Below are 18,233 nucleotides of genomic sequence, written 5' to 3' on the forward strand. Positions count from 1 at the left end.
CCATTACCGACACGCTCAGCTCCAAGAAGAAGAAGTTCATCTGGACGGAGCAAGCGGAGCGGTCCTTCCAGAACCTTAAGCGTCTCTTCTCGTCCGAGCAGCAACTACTGCATGTGAATCCCAGCAAACCGCTGAGAGTTGAGACGGACGCCTCAGACAGAGCCGTGGGCGCCGTACTGTTGCAGGAGGACCCGCATGGGGACTGGAGACCGTGTGCCTTCTACTCTAGGAAGCTCAGCAAGTCAGAGCAGAACTACACCATCTGGGACAGGGAGTTGCTGGCCATTCATGCAGCATTCAAGGCGTGGCGGCACTTCCTCATCGGGGCCAAACACACAGTGCAGGTTCGCACGGATCATAAGAACCTGGAGTACTGGCGCACGGCAAGGTTCCTGAACCAGCGGCACATCAGATGGGCGGAGTTCTTTGCGGATTTCGACTTCAGGATAGAATACATCCCAGGCGACAACAACATCATGGCAGATGCACTGTCCAGAAAGCCGCAATACCTCGAAGAAGCGGCGCCAGCAGCGGCCAAGCACATTTTCGCCCAGGAAGCGTGGGCGTGCGCTTCCGCAACCGTGGACCTGGAGGCGGTCCGTCGAGCACTGCAGGAGGACTCCTTCGCACTAGCCAAGATGGAGGACGTGCGCAAGGGCACAGCGAAAGACGACGAGTTCCAAATACGGGACGGATTGCTAATCCGCAGAGGAGCACTCTATGTACCGGGAGACGAACTCCGTGCGAAAGTACTGCAGCAGTTGCACGACGCGCCAACCGCCGGGCACTTCGGCAAGGAGAAGACGGCAGAACTCGTTGCCAGAGATTTCTGGTGGCCCAAGATGAGAGGGGAAGTCGCGGAGTACGTCTCGAGGTGCGACACCTGCCAAAGGGCCAAGTCAGTGCACAAACCTCCGGCAGGACTGCTCGAACCACTACAGACCCCGAGCGAACCGTGGGAGAGGGTGGCCCTGGACTTTGTCACGGATTTACCCAGCTCAAGGGGCAAAACGGCAGTGCTAGTGGTGGTGGACATGTTCACTAAAATGGCCGACTTCATTCCGTGCGCGAAGGTGGCCACGGCAGAACAGACCGCCAAACTGTTCATAGACCACGTCTTCAGGGTGCACGGACTGCCACGGTCTATCTTGTCCGACAGGGGGCGCCAGTTCATTTCGAGCTTCTGGCAGAAGCTGATGGGTTTCCTGAACGTCAAAATCAACCTAGCGTCGGCGAGACACCCGCAGACCAACGGGCAAGCGGAGCGCGTCAACGCCATCATGCAGCAGTACCTGAGATGCTATGCAAATCAACAGCCGACGACATGGGTGGACTACCTGCCGCTCGCTGAGTTCGCTTACAACAACACGAAGCACGTGTCCACAGGGGTGACGCCGTTCTTCGCCAACAACGGGAGGCATCCCAGAACCTTCCCGGGATTAGAGAGACTGGGGGAGGGGGAGCCACAGGCAGCGGAAGTCTTGGCGGCGGAATTGCAGGAAGTTCACGAGCAGCTTGGGAGGCAGTTAGAGCTTGCAAAGCACGCATACAAACTGCAAGCTGACAAGCACAGGAGGGTTGGGGAAGACATACAGGTGGGAGACTGGGTGTGGTTAGCGGCCCACGCAGTGCCGACCAGGTCCTTAGCTAAGAAGAAACTCGGACATAAACAGCTAGGACCTTACCTAGTTGAGGCACAGATCAATCCGGTGGCCTTCCGGTTGACACTTCCGGAGGAATCCAGAATGCACCCAGTATTCCATAGGTCGGTGCTCACGCCCTACAAAGCACCTCACCGATTTCAGGCGCAGAGCACAGCACCAGACCAGTATAGGGAGATCCCCCCAAGGAGGGAGTCGCCAAGGAGGGAACCCATCAACCAGGTCACAGAGATTTTGGACTCGAGATGGGGGGAAGAGGGAGTAGAATATTTTCTCGCAAGGGAAGGTACCCCGGCCAGCGCCAACAGTTGGGTGCCGGACTATGCCCTGGACGAGCCTCTCCTCAAAGAGGAGTTTCATGCCTTGTTCCCACACAGGCCCATGCCAGCCGAGTATTTCGACGACTGGCTTTTCACACCCACGCTTTCTACCAGCACGTTCCAGGGATTCACCTCGGACGAAGAACCAGCATTAGAAACACGTTCACCAGAGGGCTCGCCCTCGGGGTTTGCCTCAGACCGCTCATTTTGGTGGGACAATCGAGGAGCGGAGAGGTGGCTGAGGGGCCCTTGGCAGGCAACGGACCCAGAGGGGAACGAGGGTGAGAGGGACATGGACGTGATGGGGGAGGACGTTGGGTTCGAGCATGGCGGCACGGAGATGGAAGCAGAGGAGAACGAGGTCGGCGAAGACACGGAGGACGAGCCGGATTTATCTAACTGGATGCACGCCACGGGGGACGAACTGTATCCACCATTCACCCCCCCAACGACGGAGCGCCCAGCACCCCCGCAGGAGGAAGGGGAGGGGGGAAGGGGGGGCTTCGAGGGGGGGATGGATGTCAGGGGTTCAGGAGCAGAGTCACAGGAGAGGGAGGAAACGGAGAGCGAGGGGGAGGAGTCTGAAGGAAATGTCAGCGACGACAGTAGTCCGAGGTCTCTGAGTCTCTCCAGTGACTCGGAGGATTCACAGAAAGGGGCCCCCATGGTCAGGGCAAGGGGAGTGCCCAGGGGGACACCTCGGGAAGAAGGGGCCAGAGGAGACTCAGAGAGTAGCAGTTGGAAATCAGGGCCCGCGTCCCCCCCAGAGGGCAGTAGGGGGGAGGAGTCCCAGGCATCGGGATCAGGTGGAGCGCTGCCAGCGGGAGAACATGAGGCAGGATTGACCACACCTCCGTCGGGGAGTGAGGAAACGGTCATCAGGAAAGTTAAACGCGCGCGCGCGCCAAGTTCAAATGTACAGGAGGGAGGCACAGTGGGCAGCCCGGGAAGAGAGCCAGGTCCTAAAGCCCGCAGAAGAGAGCGGGAGGAGTCAGGGGGGTCGTCATCGTCAGCCTCAGAGGAATCCAGGGAGACAGGGGCCCCGGAGGGCAACAGGACCCAGAGGAGAAAGAAGAGGTGGAGTAAAGCTAGAGTCTTAAACTGGTGTACAGGGGGCGGAGACTCAGAGGGAGCTTCGCCGGTCTAAAGTTTAGACGTAGGGATGGAGCGCTGCGGCGTGGAAATGGAAACTGTACTTCAATAAAGACTTTTGTACATAAATACCAGCCAGCGTTGGTCCTCTGTGAGCTGGGACCAGGAGCCAGCCCTGACACTGGCCTTTTAGATTCAAGAGTTCTATTTCTACTTCAGTCTGTGCTTCCTATCATAGACTGTAAAAGCTGTTCATGGTATATTTATTGTATGCATTTATTATACTCTGTTTAACATACATAAACCTAGAACTCACAAAGGGTGGAAAATGTTTTAATTTGCTGGAAGCCACAAAGAGAAGCTGGGGCAACCCAGTGAGATGGACGGCAAAACAAATCTATTATTATTAAATCCATAATTTGGTTCGTTTTATTAGATCTGAGAGCAGTTAGATATGCGAGACACTGGACAGTACATAGAAACAGTCTTTCTAGAGGGATTTTTGTGCCAGTAATGATTGGCAGTGTTAATGTTAATTGTAAACAAATACATGTGTGTTCAACACCTGGTACATGGCAGCGGGGGGCGGGGGGGAGACCCGGTAAAAATAATACAGTCTGAAAGGAAGAAAAACTACAAAAGAAATCTATTTCCCTCTTAGGATTCAAGTTCAAGCTGAGGTCACAAATGAAACTTGTTCACTCAGTGCAAGTTCTTCCAAAACTTAGTTCATTAAATCAGCAAACATAACCCTGAAATCCTTTCTATGGAATGATTAAGAGCTTCCCAATCTGAAACTGGATGAGAAACTGCCTCTTCAACCCAGGAGTGCTTTTTCATCCTCAAGGGCAGTGCTGAAACTCATTTGTATTGTACTGCCTCTTGCTTCAGTTATTTGCGAGCTAAACATTTGGGTTTTCACAGTGCTGTGCACCCTGTTACTTTCTGAAGATCAAATCTGAAATATGCACTTTCTCCTTCCTTCATTGTTTCCCACTCTGCCACCCCCCGCCCTTTCATAGTTTGAAAGTTCTTGGTCTCAATGCACCACTGATGCTTCAAAATCAAGGATTATTAAACTTTGGTAAAGAACACCCCTTCAGGGCATGAATTAACATTGTTCAGCATGCTCTCCCCAAACATTGCTGAGAATTTGGAACACACTCTCAGGTTACAAAATTAATGATTTGTATATTACTTAAAACAGTACAAATTACTATTTTCATTCATGCAATTTAGTGAATGTTCAGTGCAATGGTTTTTGCTGCTCCCACACAGCTGTGATATTAAGTTTACACCTGTACATACATCTGTTAGAAAAATTTTAAGGTGCATACACATAGCAGACACACTCTTCACGGAAAACCAACCCTTAGTCCTTCAAATTTTAGGAAATATTCCTTAAGAAAATTACACATTATTTTAGCACACAGAACAATCCCAAAAGCAATCTTGACCCAAGTATTTCCTCTGTAGAAGGAAATATCTTGGAGAAACCTTTCCTAGTAGGTCTTTTCACTTACAAATCCTGTCTATTTTGTGTATGTAGGGCATATTTTGTGTATGAATAAGGTATGCCTGCAAGAACTACAGTATTTACCATCTCAAAAGAATGGCCAGTCTGCCCAGGTAATGCAATCAGCAAAACATGATTAGGTACCTTGACAGACAGGAGAGAGCCACTCTCAATTTTTTGTTGTAGACCACCTACTTATGTGATCTATCTCACTCAGTGGATCATCACATTGTTGTGGTGAGCGGGTTTGCACGTTCCTATGACCCTTGTGAGGGACGTGGGTGGCGCTGTGGTCTAAACCACTGAGCCTAGGGCTTGCTGATTGGAAGTTCGGTGGTTTGAATCCCCGTGATGGGGTGAGCTCCCATTGCTCGGTCTCAGCTCCTGCCAGCCTAGCAGTTCAAAAGCACGTCAAAGTGCAAGTAGATAAATAGGTACCGATCCAGCGGGAAGGTACACGCCGTTTCCATGCACTGCTCTGGTTTTGCCAGAAGCGGCTTAGTCATGCTGGCCACATGACCCGGAAAAACTGTCTGCGGACAAACGTCAGCTCCCTTGGCCAGTAAAGTGAGATGAGCGCCGCAACCCCAGAGTCGTTTGTGACTCAACTTAACTGTCAGGAGTCCTTTACCTTTACCTTTTATGACCCTTGTGGGTGAAGCCGTTGGGAGTCTTGTACTCCTAGCAGGGTCACCCTAGGCAGTAAGGTCAAAGGGGAGGGAGCTAGAAAAAGAATGGTCCAAAAAGTCCTCAATGGCAGAATAGGTGGAAGATAACAAGTGGTATGTTACGATGGCTGTGAAGGCAGATGAAGGATGTAGCAGATAAGAATCCACCGGTTGTCATGATATTCATGCCATTGGAATAGAGCTTTACTGCTTATGAAAAGCTTGGCCTATCACTCAACATTCAAAAAACCAAAGTGCTGCACCAAAAAGCACAAAACAACCCTTCTGCAATGCCATAAATCCAGCTCAATGGTGTAACGTTGGAAAGTGTCAATCACTTCTCCTACCTGGGCAGTTATATTTCCAAAAGAGCCGATATTGATGCTGAAATCCAGCATTGCCTGAGACCTGCAAGTGCAACTTTCTCCTAACTGAAGTGCAGAGTGTTTGAGGACTGGGACATTTGCAGGGAAGCCAAAATGCTTGTTTACAAGGCTATTGTACTACCAACCTTACAGTATGCCTGTGAAACATGGACCACTTATAAATACCATCTTCAACTCATTGAAAGATTCCATCAACGGTGTCCCCCAAAAATGTTACACATCCCTTGGGAAGACAGGTGAATTAATGCTAGTGTACTGGAAGAAGCAAAGTTCACCAGTGTCGAAGAAATGATTATTCAACATTGACTTAGTTGGACTGGTCATGTTGTTTGGTTGCCTGATTATTGTCTTCCACAGCAACTACTCTATTCTGAACTTTAAAATGGAAAGCTGGTGGTCAGCAAAAGAGGTTTAAAGACTCTCTCAAGGCAAATTTTAAAAATGTAGTATAAACACTGACAATTGGGAAACACTGGCCTGCAAACGCTCCAATTGGAGAACAGCCTTTACCAAAGGTGTCATGGACTTTGAAGACACTCAAACTCAGGACAAAAGGGAGAAACGTGCCAAGAGGAAGGCATATTTTGCAAACCCTCACCATGATCAATGCCCACCCGGAAACCTATGTCCCCACTGTGGAAGGACGTGTGGATCCAGAATTGGCCTCTACAGCCACTTACAGAGTCACTGTTAAGACCGTGTTCATGGAAGACAATCTCACTCGGCTATGAGTGATTGCCAAAGAAGATGTGATGTATGTATGATGCTTTTAGAGTGGTCTTTGACCAAGGGGTGGGGCAACATATACAGTCTTTAAAGGGGCTTGTACAATTTTGTTCTGAGTCTGTCTTACCTCCTTGCAAGGAGCGGGGGGAGGACTCTGTTGCAACAGAAAAATAAAGATCTGTCTTGCTTTTCACTGGATCTTGCCTCTATCCATTCTTCTCTGACTGATCATGGACTGAGGAGACCCAGAGTCCCTTGGGGAGCTGGGCAGCAAAAGCCCACCCCCAATTTATCTATACCACCTCTGAGTGTACAAATAATACGTTGATCCCCTTTATTTATATATTGCCTTTAAACCCTGCTTTTCTTCCAGGCATCTCAGTTGGCATGTGTGGTTCTCAACTCTTTTATCCTCACAACAGTCCTATGGGGTAGGTTAGGCTAAGAAACAGGGACTGGCCCAGGATCATCCAGTGAGCTTTAGGCTTTGTACCTGGGTTTCCTCCAGCTCTCCTCTGGAACCACAACCACAACACAGTTTAATAGTTTGTTGTAAGTTATGTGGGCCTTGTTTTGCTGCAAGTTGCAGTTACAAAGTTGGAAGAAGAATTAGAATACTTAACAGAATTTCTTGCCCCGAGCATAGATTCTAATCATCCATAAGTTGCTCGTTTTCTACCACCCTCGTGGTTTCTGTGCCTGCATGATCTGGAATCAGTGCTTTAATCAGTATTAATTTTTTTTCTCCACTTTAAGCCTATTATTGTAATCCAGAGTCCCATATGTAAATTATGGTGTGCAGAAGGCTTATTATCATTATTCTGTCCTGCCTTGATGCAGTTGTAAGGTGAATGTAGACAGGAAATTCTGTAAGCAGGCACCTGCAAGAGATCACTGAGCAAGGCCAGGTATGAGGTTGCTACCTCACCTTTCTCTTCTTCTGGTTGTTTCTTCACCTTGGATGGAAGCGGTTTCCTGCAGAGTTCTCCTAATTCCATGCTCTTTTGCTTTTCCTATACATGTTTAAAAAAGAGTCACCACAGGACCAAAGCATAATTTGACATAATTTGTAATAGCAATACACAAAAGCATGCAGCATGCCATGAATTGGACATAGGTCAGCGCAGGTCAGCCTAGGGTGAACATCTGGATAAGCGGAAAGCCGGGAACAGGCTATCTCCGCCACCCAAATGCCCCCCTGGACTCAGGCACAGGCACAACCCCCTCTCATGAGTTGACCAAACCATCGAGTCCCTGGATTCCTTTAACGGAATACCCTTCACATAGGGATGGCGAGAGCGTTCTCCCATCCCTATCACCTGAACCAGAGCCTATCTGCAACCTTACAAAGTTGTGACAATTTGCTACACAGCAGGCGAAACGCAAATGGCACCAGCCAATCAGCCAAGTGGGGAAAATTCCTGCCGTACCCCTGTCACAATGACAGATGGCACAAGACGGCATAGCAAGGTCAAGCGCACAAGCACTTAAAGTAGGGAGAGGTGGGTGGGTGTTCCGAATGCAGAAGCCGAAAGAGGAAGCTCTGGGTCACGTGCATGGACATAAATAGGTCCATCGATCCATTTGGACTGCGCCCCATTGACCAGATTAAACCCAACATCAAGGGACCTACCAATCGGGTGTTGTGGCTATCCAATCATAACCACCCACAACACAGGGTTAGGTTGCCAGGTCTCACCGCAACATGTGCCCTCTTTCAGGGAGGACCCGATTTGTGGAATACTCTCTCCAGGGAAGTTCACCTGGCACCTTCATTATATATTTTTAGGCACCAGGCAAAAACCTTCTTCTTCAACTGTCCCTTTGGCTGATTAGTACCTTACAGATTGGGGTGGTGTGTAAGTTTTTGTTGTTGTTGTTGTTGTTGTTTTTTGCTGGATATAGCAGGGACTTTTGCAGCAATGGAAACTCCCTAACAGCAGAGCCAGCAATGAGGATCTAGGGCAGGCACCCCCAACCTTCAGTCCTCCAGATGTTTTGGACTACAATTCCCATCATCCCTGACCACTGGTCTTGTTAGCTAGGGATCATGGGAGTTGTAGGTCAAAACATCTGGAAGGCCGCAGGTTGGGGGTGCCTGATCTAGGGTTTGGAACGTTTTGTAAGACTCCTAACTGCTGCAGCTAGTGGACCACATCAATACACAATTAGGAATGGGACCCTGATGTTAAGGCTTTCTAAAGATGGAAGTAATAAATGAAGTGTGAATTCCCAAAAAATAGCATGCCATGAGATACAATATAATTTAAAACTACACATTCGGAACTTTATCGGGACAGAAAAGGTGAATGACTTTTCTTTACCCCAAACAGGGGAATAAAATCCTATAAAAATTCTCAATAAAGTAAACCAAGAGGTTTTTTTTTTTTAAAAAAAAAACAATATTAGGGCTCCCCCCCCCTCCAAATACATCAAATGATACTTAGGGCATTATGTGTGCCTCTCTTCCACCTGTATTGTAAAGAATGTTTTCTTTTTACTTACTGAATAAGTCATTCCTGCCCCATTGGACCAAAGCAAGGAAAACAGCCACACTGACCATTGTTATTAAAATTATGAAGAAAATGAATACTCTCATCTGAAAAATAATGAAAGCCGTACAGTGAATGAAACTAGGACTACAGTTTATAAAAGCAGCATATACAGTACATTAGTTTTCTAGCTGTGCACAATTTGATCCTATTTCAGTCTCTTTAAAGATTCAAGTAATCAGAAGTTTAACCTTCACCATCCAAATCTATGTAAAAATAAATAAAATGAGATACAAAAGTTGAAACAAACTGATTAAAGGTTTTCTTACAATCAAGTGACATATTTTTTGTTAAATTAATAAATAACTTATATTGCATAGAGTTTAATTAACAAAGGAAAACTGGCACAGAGTGAAACGAGATAGCAGAGGTTTGCTTAAAATAAACATTTCAAATAAAATGCCTCCCATATTCCAATTAAACTTCAAAACAGTACACATAATTACATTATTATGTTTTATTTGCTTAAAAAAAAACCTTGAAAACTTTCTAGATTGAAATCGCTGTAATTCAGAAGGATCACATTAAAGCCAATGCATGTTGTTTGTAGGAAGTTGGTTGTTGGTTGCAGCTGGAGGGGGAAAATGCATATTTTATAGATGAACATAATTTACACTACATAATTAAACCTAAAGGCACATGCTTTTGGAACAGAGCTTAACCGTGGTTCATTTACGCCCTTTCATCAGTTGATAATTGCAACATCAACCTCCACATATTAACCTCAATATCAACCTCAACATCAACTTCTACATATGCCTCTGCTATCAGTGATCTAGTACCAAAGACAAAATTTCAAGATCACCTCAGCGCTTTTCAGTGGAGCACTCCTATGCCATTATAAATCAAGTCTATGGTAACCAGTTCAGGAGTAGAGAAACTACTCAACCCATCATAAAAGTTTGGTTTCACCTTTGCAATACGCTGGTGAAAAATCCTGCAGGCATATTTAATTGTCACACTGCTTGTGTGTATATGATTTGAAAATCCCTGCATGAAATAGTGCCCACAAGAAACACACAACAAAGGCGTGTTTTTACGTATTTCAAGCTAAAAATGTGGGATCCAAGAAACAAAAGTTTTAGAATCTGACCTTTTTTCCTGCTGAAGTTCTGCAGCTGTGTTGTTTGTCACTGGCACCAATTCTCCTGAAACACTACAGCGAAATGCTTTCCAAGGCTCCAGCCTTCAGTATAAACTTGCTCTATGCACGAATAAGCCTGCCAGTCTTCAGTATGAACTAGCTGTACACTTCTGCTCGAGTCCTGCTTTGTAGGCTTCTCATGGGCATCTGGTTTGGCCACTGTGAGAACTGGGTGCTGGACTACATCACTCTTGGCCTCATGCAGAAGGGCTATTCTTACGTTCTTACTGAAAGTGATTTGATGCACTGCCATTGGCCCATTTTATTTATATTTTGCACATATAATGCAGCATTTCATCTTCATGGTTTGCATTCCAATAATAGGTTTATTCTACTCCAGTAATATTGCATGGCCCACTTCCTTTTAGTTTGGAATTCTGGAGTTTCAGATTTTTGGACTACATTTTAACCTGAGATGTATTTGCAGAGGAGCACGCTAGGTGGTTGGCTCAGGGCCACAAGTACTGAGAGTGGCATTTGCATCACTGTTGGTTGGGTGCCCCATGTGCCACCTGTTATGTACTGAAGTTCTCACCCTGGGCCAGCAAGGGGATACTGTAGATAGTTTTCACTCAGGTCTACATATGCAAATAAGGAATTGAAAGTGACGTTCAATGATTGGATAGTTACAGAAAGTTGTTACTGTTGCGTTGTAGTGGAGCTCTATATAAACAGACTGGCTGAACCCTTCAGTTCAGTTCAGTTCTGTTCTGGCCTGTGAATAAACAAGAGCTGTTTGAAGAATCGCTGTGTTGTCTAATATGTTCACCCATAACTTAACACCCACAGTGTGAGCTGTGTGAAGGGGGCCTATGCATGGCAGCAGTGAAGGAATGCCCTCCATCCCACAGGACAATTAAACCCTCCTGCTCCTGGTTGGGCACTAGAGAGGGAGGAGATGCAGCATTTGACATCCTGACCGGATGTTTAATTAGAGTTTAGCCCTGCCCTGCAAGTTGATGAAGGACTGGATCTGGGGCAGGGCAGTGCTTCCCAAGTCAGCCTGGATTCCGTTGGGGCATGGTGGGAGAGGATGTGCATATGAGTGTGTGAATAACAAATTGCTGCAGGAACGTGGAGAACAGAATTACAAATTGGAAACAATGAAAGAAATGGAATTGCCAGGTCTTTCTATCCCTATCTAGAAGCCCATGGCAAATAATGCTATGCAGCATGAAGCGATTGGATGCACAAAACCTTACTCCTTTTGGAATAAAAAAAATTGTCCAGGCCCATAATTCTGATTCAAAGCTTTAACAAGAAGAACCTCTTCAAAACAGGTACAAAAACAGTCAATGATACATCCTGGATAATTCCACAAAGCATATGCTTTATCCAAGCATAGATGATTCTTCTTAAATATATAACAAAATTAGAATCAGAGCAAAAAGCAAAGTGTGTTGTGAACCACGGGGTACCTGGTGGCAAGTCCAGCTGGTATACACAATCCCAAGGCAGATAACAGTGTGTAATCCAGCAGGTCAACAGGTCCAAAGTCCAGTCAGGTCAGATTCCTGCCTTTACAGCCAATCCAGGGGTTAGGGCATCTGGAGGTCAGTCCCACACAAGCACAGTCCCCAAGAGCTCCCCGGAGCAGCCAAGCCATGGTTCAGCCAATATAGGAAGTTGAGCAGACCCAGCACCTCACTTCTGCTCCCCTTTTACACCTTGCATGCTGATTGCAGGATCTGGGCTTGACAAGGCAGGTGACCCTCACCTGTCCTGAGCCTACTCCAGGTGACGAATCACACACCTCCTTCCCGAGCCAATGAGCTCCACCTGGGCTGAGGGCCCTTACCTGCCTCAGCCTCCTACAGCGTATCTCCTGCTGCTCCTTATGTCTCAGAGCCAGCCGTGTTTGTGGAGACAGGGGCTCCTCTGGCTCTGGTGAATGGGTCCTGCTGCTCTGGCTCCTGTGCACTGACCTCCATCCTCTCACCATCATCTGTCATCATCATCTTTCTCCTCCTCGTTGTCCTGCTAGTTGATGACACTGGGGAGGAGAAAGCAGGAACCTTCAGTGGCAGAGGTAGTGCTGGTTGGCTACCATAGCAGCGGTCACTTAGCAGCAGGCCATGAGGCTTGGCAGGGATGTATTTTGGGAGGCAGAATTCGGGAGCTGAGGTAGGGAAATGGTTCCCAAATCAACCTAGGTTAGGTTGGGGCAGAGTGGGGGAGATTATGCATAGGCTTAAAAATAATGCAGTGCACTGTATTAGGGCAGATTGCTTGAATAAATGTGTACATTAATCAAAACTGCTGATGGGTATGTATGCCTGTATCACAAATTGCTGCAGAAATGTGAAGAACTGAATTTCAAATTGGGGGAAAATGAACAATTGAAATAACTGAAATTGACAGGCCCTTCCCAGAAGCCCATGGCAGATATTATTGTGCAGCATGAAGCAATTGGATGCATAAAAGCTGACTCCTTTTGAAACAATAGTTGCCCAGACCCATAATTATGATTTAATGCTGTACTAACCAGAACTTCTTCAAAATAGGTACAAAAACAATCAATGATACAGCCAGAATAATTCCATAAAGCATATGCTTATCCAAGCATAGGGTCATCTTCTTAAATATATAACCTAACTACAATCAGAGCAAAAAACAAAGCTTTGCCTCTCCCTTAGCCTGCATCCAGCCTAAGACTACACAGCTCCTGAAGAAGCGCCATTATCACATCCTTCTCCCAGTGTGCCTGGGAACAAAGAACAAATGAAGATTTGCAAGTTACCATAACTCCTTAATCTATGGCTGCCATATGTCTGGAATTTCCTGGACATATCCAGGCTATGTCTATTGGAAATAGTGTCCAGGAGGTTAAAATGTCTGGGGAAACCAGGTGTATGGCAACCCATTTTGGAAGTGTTGATTGATTGATTTATTTATTTTTGCTGAATTTCCTTTAAAAGATAGCTCAAAATCTCTATTTTTCTGAGATTTTGCAACAAACAAACCCTACCTTTATCGCATGATCTAACTCAAATGAGAGCTAGCAGACAACACCAACAGTTAATCATTAAGCCAGCTAAAAGCTCAGAAAGCTCTTTCTAGTTTAGTATACGCCAGTGGAATTTTCCAGTGATAAACCCTTAGCAACATACAGGCATTCTCTATTTCAGTGTGCAATTAAACAATTATACATAGCAAAGCCACAGAGCAATGATTCTTTTTAGCTTATAGGTGCATAGCTGCTCCATTTTTTGCAGATACCCTTCCCACTGGGAAATGGACAATCACCCCCAAGACACCTGTGATGTGGCCGACCAATATCTAATTTCCTGTTGAGAAGGGTGCCTAGAAGAGATAGCAGAGCTCGAGTCCTTTGTACTGCTTTGCTGCTAGCTCCCTCTTGCATTGAAAAATGGGAGTCTAGCCCAGCATGCTGGCTCAGTGATGGATCTTCTGCCAGACTGGGCCTTAAAATGCTGACCCCTTACATTGGTTCTGGAAGGGAAAGTAGTTCAGGCATTGCAACCTAATACTTTGTCAGAGCTGAAGTGAGAGGCCTGGGGCAAGTAAACCTATTTCCTTCCCCTGAAAAAGGAGATGGCATAAGGCAAGAATACATCAGGTAAATGTTTCAGAAAGCCATGCTTGTCAGCTGTTTCTGCTTCTTGGACCCATCCCTGGATATTATAGTTCAACAGGCTAGCTTTATCAGAAGTAAACATTAAAAAGATGAATGTGCTTCTCCTCTAGATGAACAAAATAGGGAAAGCAGTTTCGTTTCAGCTAACTCATTAAATAAAAGGCTTTAACGATGCATTCTCAAATAGGTTGTAAGCACTGTTAAATACTTATAAGGCTTTAGCCGTTCTTGCCTGTGTGTGCGTTTTCAGTGAGGGCTGAAACATGTCAGATATACTTTTGTTGGGCTCTTAAAAAGGCAACCTCCCATCTATAGTTGCCCCCAAAAGAAAGAAAACCTCTCCTCAAAGCTGCATCAAAGCATTCCCATTAAGCTAAAGGAGAATTTCCCTTGTGTCAACATTTTTGTTTACAAAGCACCTCAACCTCTTCAGTGTTTGAGGCTGAAGTGTTTATCAGTTCAAACAGCATCCAAGAGGGGAGTTTTGACTTGACAGCCATCTGTACCTGTTTTTAATTAATTTTGAGAAACAGAAAGCCTTTTCCTCACCCCCACATTTGGTTTCTACTGAAAGTCAAACCGAGGCTGAGCACAGGTTTAGGCCTGCTTCAGAATAGAAAGGCTGTCTGGGAGAACCTGACCCTAGCTGCTCATTTTCAAATATTAGGACCTTTCAGAGAGAAGTCGTGAATCACTTAAGTTATCATTTAACAAATTTCAGTAGGCGCAGACCCTGCCATATCTCTGAATACCTTCAGACTGTCAGTATTATGTGGGAGGGATTCATGTGCATACTAATAAATTTAGGTTGTGCAATTAAAAGGAATTAAAGCACTCTTGTGACCCTGGCACAACAAATCCACTTAGAAAGAAACTGACTTTTTGCAGTTAAGAAAGTGATGGGGAAATGCATCAAAAAGTGTGAGATGAAGAGATGACCAAATACAATCTGGGATGCACGAACCTGTCCATGTATGTTTCTCTTAGTTTCTCGCTTTTCCAATCTTAAATGTGAACACATGAGCACTCACAGCAGAAATTTCAGCCACTTCACTCCTCCCTCAGTCCTCCTCCTGCTGCACTACCATGGTTTGGCTTGGCATCATGTCTAAATCCAGACACACCAGAAGCTGTAGTCAAGGTTTGCTTTTGGCTTACCAGTTGTGGTTTGTCTGAGGGAGACAAACCATGAGCCCAGGGTTGGACACAATGCCAATATAAACAATAGCTTAGCTCCAGGTAGCGTGGTAGCAGGATGACTAGAGGAGGAGTGAAATGGCAGTGGTTTCTGCTGTGAGACTCCAGCGTTTGTGCTTAACCATGGTTTGGCTTGGTGGTATGTAGAAACTGGGCTTCTATAAACTGTGGAAGGCTAGTTTTGTTCTCACTGCAGTTCTCCCAAGCATAGAGCTCTGCTTTCCCCTGCAGCACTGAATGTCAAGCTACTTATTTATTTGGGAGAAAGTCAACATGTGGATTCACGAACACCACTGGGCAGCAGCTACAACTACTCCTTTATCCCTGGTGACTCCAGCCATAACCTGCAGGGTGTGACAGAATACTATCAGCTGTCTTTCGTATGTAGATACTATCATTATAAGTTAAATGCCAGGGTTAGCGTTAGGAAATTCAAGGTTAGAAGATGCTTGAATATATGGGAGGAAAGGGATTAGGGATTGTAAAAAAAAATAAAAGCCACCACCTCCTGATCATTGCCACTTTAGCCAAATCATGCCCCCCCCCCAGTAGCTAAGGGGAGGTGGTCATATCTTACAACCCCAACTGGCTTTTATCACTATCTCCAACATTTAGAAGCTGTTAAGCACTGATGAAAAGCTGTCTTTACTACTTAGATTTTACTTTTCCTCCCCACTCTCTCTGTTATTTTGTGTGGCTGTGGTGTTATTTTTCTTGCAGACCTTCTATGGCTGGATGAGAAATCGCATTTTGCAAATTATCTGATTTATAGCTGCGTTTCCCCCGCTTGGTTTGCATTAGAAGCGTGGCAGACTGAAAGAACCTGAAACTTCTCAACATATAATTGCTTTTAAAAAAAACAAAAACCCAAAGCCATGGAGTTTCTTAAGAACTGAGATTTCCCTTATGTAGGTTAAGTAATTTCTTTTGCTCTGCTAATGACTCAATTTAGTTGGGAGCCCTTTGTTTTTCTTTTTAACAACACCACTTTTCTTCTGTCCTTTGTGCTTTAATTGAAAGGCATTGATTCACAAAGCACAAACTCTTGCAGCTTTTCTTCAGTGGAAAGTTTGTGGGGAGGAGAAGCCTTGTATGTAAATCAATACCACATTGCCTAAAGACTTAAAAAAAAAAGGGGGTCCCATTCATGTAGAACATTCTTGTGCCACTTTTTATTTATGGCTATTTTAAAAATGTATAGAGACTTATATAACCCAAATGGCTTCTGAGTGGATTTAGCAACCATGGCTTCCTCCCATGTAAGGCTTGGTTTCCAGACCCTTGATCATCTTGGTTGCCTTTCTCTGCATATGTTCCAACATCCTTCTTGTGGTGCCCAGAATTGGACACAGTATTCCAGGTGTGGTCTGACCAAGGCAGAATAGAGTGGTACTGTTGCATTCACACGAAAGGTCATACCAGTGACAAATTTAGTTGGTCTCTAAGGTGGTACTGGAAGGAATTTTATTTTGTTTGACTATGGCAGACCAACACAACTACCTACCTGTAACTGTTGCTTCCCTTGTTCAGCAGCTCCTTCCCACATCATGAACAGGGCTGCATGGACTTAGCTCCTGCAGTGGTCTCTGTGACAATGCTGGTATGTGCGCCCTTGGTATCTAGCCTTTGGTGGATGGCATTTGCTTTGTGGTGCAGGGAGCTTTGCTGCTGCTGCTGCAAAGAGGCCCTCAGTGTGCAAAACAGAAACAAACAAAACCATGAAACCTATTCATTCTTCAACGCGAGTATATTTTAAAACAGGAGTTGTATTTTGGTATTTAATGAGAGACTGGCATCTTAAAGAGGTCAGTCAATATAAAGTGTAGAAGTTAAAGCTGAATTCATATCCAGGTTTTCCTAAGTCACTTGCTTTCAGGCAGACCCGCAGTTTGAGAATTAAGCTTTAAATCCAATCACACCCCATTACAATATTAGGCAGGGATTCAGCAGTTGCCGTAGATGTTAGACATAATATGTAGGCTGATCCCTGATAATCTCCTTTCCTCGGGGTTTTTTGTACTGTCTGTTCAAGGTTCCAGGGGATAGGGAGTCATACAAAAGCCAGGTGAAAGTGAACATTTGTGCATAATCCTCTTTCAGTCGAAAGGCTTTGTAGTACTATAACTGAATAAAGATGCTGGATTGCTTCTTCAGAGGAAAGCCAAGTAACCCTGTCGTTAACCTTTCTGCAATCTTGTTCTGTCAGATTTACTATATAAGGCTGCAAGGGATCTATAAAAGATGAGGCCACAGTCCGAAGTGCAATGACTTGGAGGAAAACTCTGTTTAAATCAATGGAATGCACACCTGTGTTATTGGTCTCGTCTAGCACACAGTAAAGTACCGGTATGCTGTGGACAATACGACTTGAGCACACTTACTGAGGTGTTTGGAAGCAAAGTGGAAACGTAACAGTATTCTCATGCTTAGGACAGTACATCACTGGCAGTCTTTGGAACACTAACTGCTAGAGTGGCCTTTTGGATAGAGTAAACAAAATAGTTTGGATAATTGACGTCATTAACATCTCCAAAATCCAGGATTATTGCTTTAATGCTCTGCTGGGTTTGAAATCCTTGCTGCTTCTAGTCTCCCACTGTGAATAAGTGGTAGTAGTTTGTCTGACATGTTGTTGTTTTTATTTAAAAAAAGATGAAAATGATTTACCACACAGGACAAAAGTATTAACAAAAAAGTACAAAGAACATGATAAGAACCTATTCTAGAGGGCAGTAAACAAGTGGTAGATGTTTTGACTAGAATAATAAAATAATTAAACAAGGAAGGTGGTTTGTAAATGTTTCCTATCACAGTCCAAGCTAACTTCAGAAACCTGAGGACATTTTTTTCAAGCAGATGATTTATATTTGTGGTTCCTCATTGTTTTGAATCCCCTCACACTTCCCATTTTGGGGTTTGTTGTGGTGTTATTTGGTAGACAACACGAGGTGAGCCCTGGTCTGGCCAGGCCACAGGGAGGCATGTGAGGTATTTTGTAAACAAGGCCCTTGTAAATTCTGTGAGGGCAGTTTATATATTTAAAAACCAAGGAGTCATATCAAACCTGAATGTTTCGTGTTATTCCAACTCGAAAAGAAACAAAGCCATCACTTAGAAGTCTGAGTTAAACCTTGGTTGGTGTAAAGCTCTCTCCCCTATTGCTCCCCAAACTTTTTTCAGGTTACTGATTTTGAATGAGTCAGCTGAAAGAAAAGGAAAGAAAGATTTAGATATAAATAGGTAGATTTAGATAGAAAAGCACAGCAAGAGAGAAATACCAGTTCACATACACACAGCTTTTTTTCAGCTGGAATTCACCAGAACTAAGTTTCAGCACCTCTTAGGTAGGCGCCATTGCCGTTATAAGAGAACA

The 18,233-nt window shown here is 45.1% G+C and overlaps 1 protein-coding gene across 6 annotated transcripts in view; it reads right to left on the reverse strand.

The window, feature by feature from the left end:
• Nucleotides 1-18,233, reverse strand: part of TPO (thyroid peroxidase) — a 990,904-nt gene that overhangs the window by 61,705 nt on the left and 910,966 nt on the right. For 5 of the 6 annotated variants that reach the window (XM_083431582.1, XM_083431580.1, XM_083431578.1 and 2 more), the window contains exons 1-3: nt 11,864-12,068; nt 8,875-8,968; nt 7,298-7,382 (exon numbers count right to left, since the gene is read on the reverse strand). In XM_083431582.1, the coding sequence (XP_083287708.1) occupies nt 7,298-7,382; nt 8,875-8,968; nt 11,864-12,010 (326 nt within the window). In that variant the 5' untranslated portion in view covers nt 12,011-12,068. Of the gene's footprint in view, nt 1-7,297; nt 7,383-8,874; nt 8,969-11,863; nt 12,069-18,233 lie in introns of those variants that run through there. The other variant, XM_083431581.1, reaches the window with a different exon arrangement.

Source organism: Podarcis tiliguerta (assembly GCF_965153285.1).
Source record: "Podarcis tiliguerta genome assembly, chromosome: 3".
NCBI classification, from domain to species: Eukaryota; Metazoa; Chordata; class Lepidosauria; order Squamata; family Lacertidae; genus Podarcis; species Podarcis tiliguerta.